Genomic DNA, 6,000 nt, shown 5'->3' with positions numbered 1-6,000 from the left:
CGGCAGGGTCCACCGCCCTTTCCTTCACAGGGTGACCAGTGGGCTGCGGCCTCTTTAAGGCCCAGCGCTCCGCCCCCGGCTCGTCGCCGACCTCTTCTTCGCAGCTCAGCCAGTTCCAGACTTTCCTCAGCGATGAGGTCATCTTCCCGCTGCCCATTGGCTGCGACGTGCAGTCAGTCACAGGAAGTCACGCCGCCGTCCTCGCCTTCTTCGTGCCGCTTCCTTCTCTGCCCGCCCCATAGTCCGCCGATCACGACCCCGATCAGGCCTATGATTGGCTAGCACCGCCGTCACTTCTCTAGTGGGCGGTCTTCAGGGCGGGAGGCGGGCGTGGTGGGCGGGCCCGCAGCTTCCGCGGCTGCGAGGAGCCGGCGGTAGCAGCGTCTGTGGTGGCCGCGGCAGCTAGAGCGACGGTCCCATCCTCACCACCTTCTCGGTTGCTGCTGGCCACTCGCCTTCCGCTGTCGGCGACTTCTTAGCTCCGTGCGCCCTGGATGGACGTTGAGCCTCTGGAGGAGACGCGGACGGCTAGAGCCGGAGTGGGGCGAGCCGCGGAGCCCGGCCAGGAACAGCGAGAGGCGGTGAGTGAGAGTCCAGGCTGGGGACCCCTCCCCCACCGCGGCCCCGCCCCGCCCGGAGCATCCTTTCTCCCCGCGACCCCTCTGCGAGCGCCCCCCGGGGGTCGGGCGGGGCGGCCCTCGCGCCCCCGGCCCTCTTCCCGCCGGCCTTCTGCCCCTGCTCTCGGGACGCGAGTCGCTGAACCGCGGTCACTGTGTCGGGGCCGGGGCCGGGGCAGGGGCCGGGACCGGGACCGGGACCTAGGCGGGCGGGCGGGGCAGTGCACCTGTGCACCGCCTGGCGGGGCCGCGGTGCTCTGGGCGGGAAGCACGAAAGTCCTGGCCCTCGCAGCTCCCCGGGTGTGTTTTGATTGCAGCGATGAGGTGTCGGCCTTTTCTCTGGGATCTCGTACAAACCTTCAGGATCCAAGTGCATTCTTGGGGATTCCCAGGCAGGGAGGCTCAGCTGTAGCAACCTAATCGCAGCCAGGTGTACAGGGCTCTGCAGATCTGAAACTTGATGGTCAAGAACTTTACCCTCTAAGAAAGCGTCTGTCTGCCAGGACGCTGGTTGCAGCCCACCCTCCCCGCCTCGGGTACCTTTGATACTCCATAGTGCCCAGGGCTGGACCTTTTAAGTCGACTCCCAAACCTGCCACTTACTTGCTAGCTGTGTAATCTTGTGCCTTGGTGTCCTCGTCTGAAAAATGAGAACGTTAATACCACCAATCGCATATGGCTGTTTGTTGTAAGTGTGAAATGAAATAATTCACGTGAAACGTTGGACACAGTGCTTGGCGCTAGTAAGGGTACAAGAAATGTTTGCTTTTGGGATGTTGAGAATGACTGGTTTGCCCCAGTGTACATTAAGCACTAGCCCAGCTTGGCTTTGTCAAGATTTCTCTCTCGTCTCCGTTATGCAGCATAACGAAAGGGCAGTTGAACGGTTAACTGCTTGCCAGCCTCTATTTGGCATGAAGTGTGTGTATATACAGGAATGTGGAATACATCACTTAAATGTAATAATGGAATTACCCCCTGCATATATTTTTGTATGGTTTTAAACTCATAAGACGTCTGGAATGTCCCCGAGTTCCAAGTTTTTGAGATCTTTACAGGGTCTTTTCTACATGAAGCCAAAGCTTGTAACATAAGACTTATTGTTAATAAGAAGTTAAACTTACAGGTTTTACTTCAGAAGACCCCTCCCAAAACTCCAAATGTCACTTACGCAGTTTTACTGTTGAAAAGCAGTCATCTCCCGGGGGTGAGGTGGTACAGCCAGCTGGCCCACAGCCCCATGACTGCAGGGTGGGGAACCTTTGGCTGGAAGTTATTAAACTAAGTTTTGCCTGATGTCGTTTGCATATTTCATAGCGAATGTTACTGTTTCTTTATGTTACTGTTTCTTACTGAATGGTTTAGAAAGAAGCAATCCATTACTGCATTATTTAAAAACACCTGCAAAGAAAAAAATATCTGTAGTTTAGCTCTGGTGTTTCAGTTTTTGGCCAATAACTGTTAAGAAGGGCCCCTTTTTGGGCTGGGCGCGGTGGCTCACGCCTGTAATCCCAGCACTTTGGGAGGCTGAGGAGGGTGGATCACGAGGTCAAGAGATCGAGACCATCCTGGTCAACATGGTGAAACCCCCGTCTCTCCTAAAAATACAAAAAATTAGCTGGGCATGGTGGTGCGTGCCTGTAATCCCAGCTACATGGGAGGCTGAGGCAGGAGAATTGCCTGAACCCAGGAGGTGGAGGTTGCAGTGAGCCGAGATTGCGCCATTGCACTCCAGCCTGGGTAACAAGAGTGAAACTGTGTCTCAAAAAAAAAAAAAGAAGGGCCCCTTTTTAAGAAGGCTTTCAAAAGTCACATCCACTAGAATAAGTAATTTAGAGTCAAATCAAGAGAAGTGGAAGAGTAATATATATCCCATCACCCAAAAGTATTTACTGGGGACTTTTCCTGTCCTTAGTACTCTGCCAGATGCTATCAGGGAGTGATCTGAAAAAGTATGAAATAGGATCTCAGCCTGTAAAGGGCAAAACCATAAAGTTTGGGTCCACCTGGTAGTAATTACAAGTACTACTTAAGGGATGACTTCATTTATTCATTCAGCAGACTTTTTGTTCCACGTTTGTATTGTGCCAGGTGTTTTTCCAAGGGCTGGGGCTATCAAGGTAAGTGAGATATGAGATATGGTCTCTGTGCATGAGGCGCTCACAGTCTACTGGGAGAGGCAAAAAAAAAATGAGATTGTAACGTACGGAAATAAACTCTTAAGCACATATCCAGACTTTAATGGGAGATTCAAGGGAGCTTTTTCCTGCAGATGTATGGGAAGGCTTCAAAGAAGATGGCATTTGGGCTGAATGTTAACTCAGATGAAGGAGAGGAAAACCATTCCAAAGACAAATCACAGCTTAGAAAGGTTTCCTGATAGGCTTGGCACAGTGGCTCACACCTGTAATCAATCTGAGCACTTTGAGAGGCCAAGGCAGGAGGATCACTTGAGGCCAGGAGTTGGAATTGAGACCAGTTGGGCAACATAGTGATAGCTTGTCTCCACCAAAAAATTAAAGAATTAGCACGCATGGTGGTGTGCACCTGTAGTCCCAGCTACTCAGGAGACTGAGGTGGGAGGATCTCTTGAGCCCAGGAGTTTGAGGTAGCAGTAAGTTATGTTCGCACTGCACTCCAACCTGGACTTGCAGTGAGACCCTGTCTCAAAGAAAAAAAAAATCCTGATAAACCTTCTAATACACCAGTTATAGGCCCCAAGGAGGGAGAAGGGAACTAACATTCCTGATGCCCACTACACAAAAGCTAGGCTTTTATTCTGTTGCATAAGGATAGGGAAACAGGCTGCAACTAGTTAAATAACTCATTTAGGGATACAGAGTTAACAGAACCAGGACTCGAATCTCTGACTTAAAAATACGGTATGTTCTTTTCCTTTCAACCTGCTTTTGTAGGGGTAAATATAAGAGAGGTTAAAAAGTTCTATGCATCGGCCAGGCGCAGTGGCCCATGTCTGTAATCTCAGTCCTTTGGGAGGCCGAGATGGGCAGATCACCAGAGGTTGGAAGTTTGAGACCACCCTGACCAACATGGACATACCTCATCTCTACTAAAAAACATGCACAAAATTAGCCAGGTGTGGTGGCACATGTGCGTAATTCCAGCTACTCAGGAAGCTGAGGCAGGAGAATCGCTTGAACCCGGGAGGCAGAGGTTGCAGCGAGCTGAGATTGTGCCATTGCACTCCAGCCTGGGCAACAAGAGCAAAATTCCGTCTCAAAAATAAAAAGAAAGTTCTACCTATATTATTATCATTTTACTATTACAGATTACTTTCTGTGAAATAAATGTTTCATATTTGATTTAGAATCACTAAGGTGATATAATAAATAAAACTTACCTTTATTAAATGGTATATATTTTATACCTATAAATTAGGTGGCATTTCCTAAAAAGTATGGCCTGTGGAAACATTCAGTAAAAATGGAGTACCTTGATATATACAGATTGTATATGAAGCACTTTACTAACTCTGTTAAAGAGGTATAAACTTTCTTCGAGAGTGCAGCTTACTTAAGTATATTTAAAAAGAATTTGTAGATGTATGGCCATTTAATTTCCAAAGGGGAAATTAGAATTTTTAAGTCATATTAACAAAGATGGTTGTATTACATTTAGGGAAAACACTATAGCAAGCCCATATACTAGCAGGCTCCCCAAGGGTGAAGATATCTGTTTTTCTTCCCAGCTTCTAGAGCAGTTCTTGGCACATAACAGGTACTCAGTAAATATTTCTTGAATATAAGATGAACATGAACAAATATATGTTTACTCCATGTTCTTGTGTCTGTATATATATTTATATAAATGCTGGGGTTGGTAGTTGGAATTAATAAACATAAGGAACATTTTCATCTACTGAGAAAAAACCTTGGTCAGGAGGTTATATTTCACATCTTTGAAAGAGAAAAGAGAAGACGTGGATGGGTATGGACAAAATGGTATAAGCTTGGGGAGTAGTTTTTTTTTTTTATAAATGAATACATTTTGGAAGAAAGGGAACATTGAAAAAAGAGAATGACCCACTGACACAATTCAGCAAATATGGACACTGTTTATGTCTAAGGTCTTAATAGAGTTTTGAGAATCAAGGAAATAGTCTCCACTCTCAAGGAACTTAGAATTTTAGAGAGCGGGTGTGTTAGCTGTCTTGCTGTATAACAGATTACCTTGAAAATTAGTGTTTGAGACAATTAACATTTCTTATTTTTCACAGTTTCTGTGAGTCAGGAATTTGGAATCAGCTTGGCTGAGTGATTCAAACTCAGGTCTCTCAAAAAATTCCAATAATGACTGGGTGCAGTGGCTCACATGTGTAATCTTAGCATTTTGGGAGGCTGAGGCAGGTCAGGAGATCGAGATCAGGGTGGCCAACATGGTAAAACCTGTCTCTACTAAAAATACAAAAATTAGCCAGGCATGGTGACTCAAGCCTGTAGTCCCAGCTACTCAGGAGGCTGAGGCACGAGAATTGCTTGAACCTGGGAGGCAGAGGTTGCAGTGAACCAGTATCGCATCACTGCATTCCAGCCTGGGCAACAGAGACTCCATCTAAAAAAAAATGAGCTGGGGCTGGGCGCGGTGGCTCAAGCCTGTAATCCCAGCACTTTGGGAGGCCGAGGCGGGTGGATCATGAGGTCAAGAGATCGAGACCATACTGATCAACATGGTGAAACCCCATCGCTACTAAAAATGCAAAAAAAAATTAGCTGGGCACAGTGGCGTGTGCCTGTAATCCCAGCTACTCAGGAGGCTGAGGCAGGAGAATTGCCTGAACCCAGGAGGTGGAGGTTGCGGTGAGCCGAGGTCACGCCATTGCACTCCAGCCTGGATGACAAGAGCGAAACTCCGTCTCAAAAAAAAAAAAAAAAAAAAAAAAGGCTGGGAGTGGCAGCACATGCCTGTAATCCCAGCTACTGAGGAGGCTGAGCTGTAAGAATTGCTTGAACCGGGAAGGTGGAGGTTTTAGTGAGCTGAGATCATGCCACTGCACTCCAGCCTGGGCCACAGAGTGAGACTTTGTCTCAAAAAAAAAAATTAAAAAATGCAGTAATATGTCAGCTGAGGTAGCAGTCATCTGAAGGCTTGAGTGAGGCTGGTGGATCCTTTTCCAAGGTGGCTTCTCATATGGCTGGCAAGTTGGTACAGGCTGTTGGTGGGAGCTCAGTTCCTCTCCATCTGGGCCTCTCCCCATGGATGCTTTCATGGCATGGCAGTCAGTCTACCTCAGAGCATGTAATCCAAAAGACCAAGCTGCTGCATTGCCTTTTATGACCTAGCTTCAGAAGTCACATACCTTCATTTCTCCAGTATTCTGTTGGCCACACATTGTGGGAAGGTACTACATAAGAATGTAAATGGC

The 6,000-nt window shown here is 47.6% G+C and overlaps 1 protein-coding gene across 6 annotated transcripts in view; it reads left to right on the top strand.

Moving 5' to 3' along the window:
* Window positions 1–339: 339 nt before the first annotated feature.
* MRTFA (myocardin related transcription factor A) overlaps window positions 340–6,000 on the top strand; it is a 208,093-nt gene continuing 202,432 nt past the window's right edge. For all 6 annotated transcript variants that reach the window (XM_078334601.1, XM_008990884.5, XM_078334625.1 and 3 more), the window contains exon 1: window positions 340–581. In XM_078334601.1, coding sequence (XP_078190727.1) covers window positions 495–581 — 87 coding nt within the window. In that variant the 5' untranslated portion in view covers window positions 340–494. The remainder of the gene's footprint in view (window positions 582–6,000) is intronic.

Source organism: Callithrix jacchus, chromosome 1 (assembly GCF_049354715.1).
Source record: "Callithrix jacchus isolate 240 chromosome 1, calJac240_pri, whole genome shotgun sequence".
NCBI classification, from domain to species: domain Eukaryota; kingdom Metazoa; phylum Chordata; class Mammalia; order Primates; family Cebidae; genus Callithrix; species Callithrix jacchus.
The sequence above is the reverse complement of the archived record's forward strand: the minus strand, read 5'-3'. Positions and strand labels throughout refer to the sequence as shown.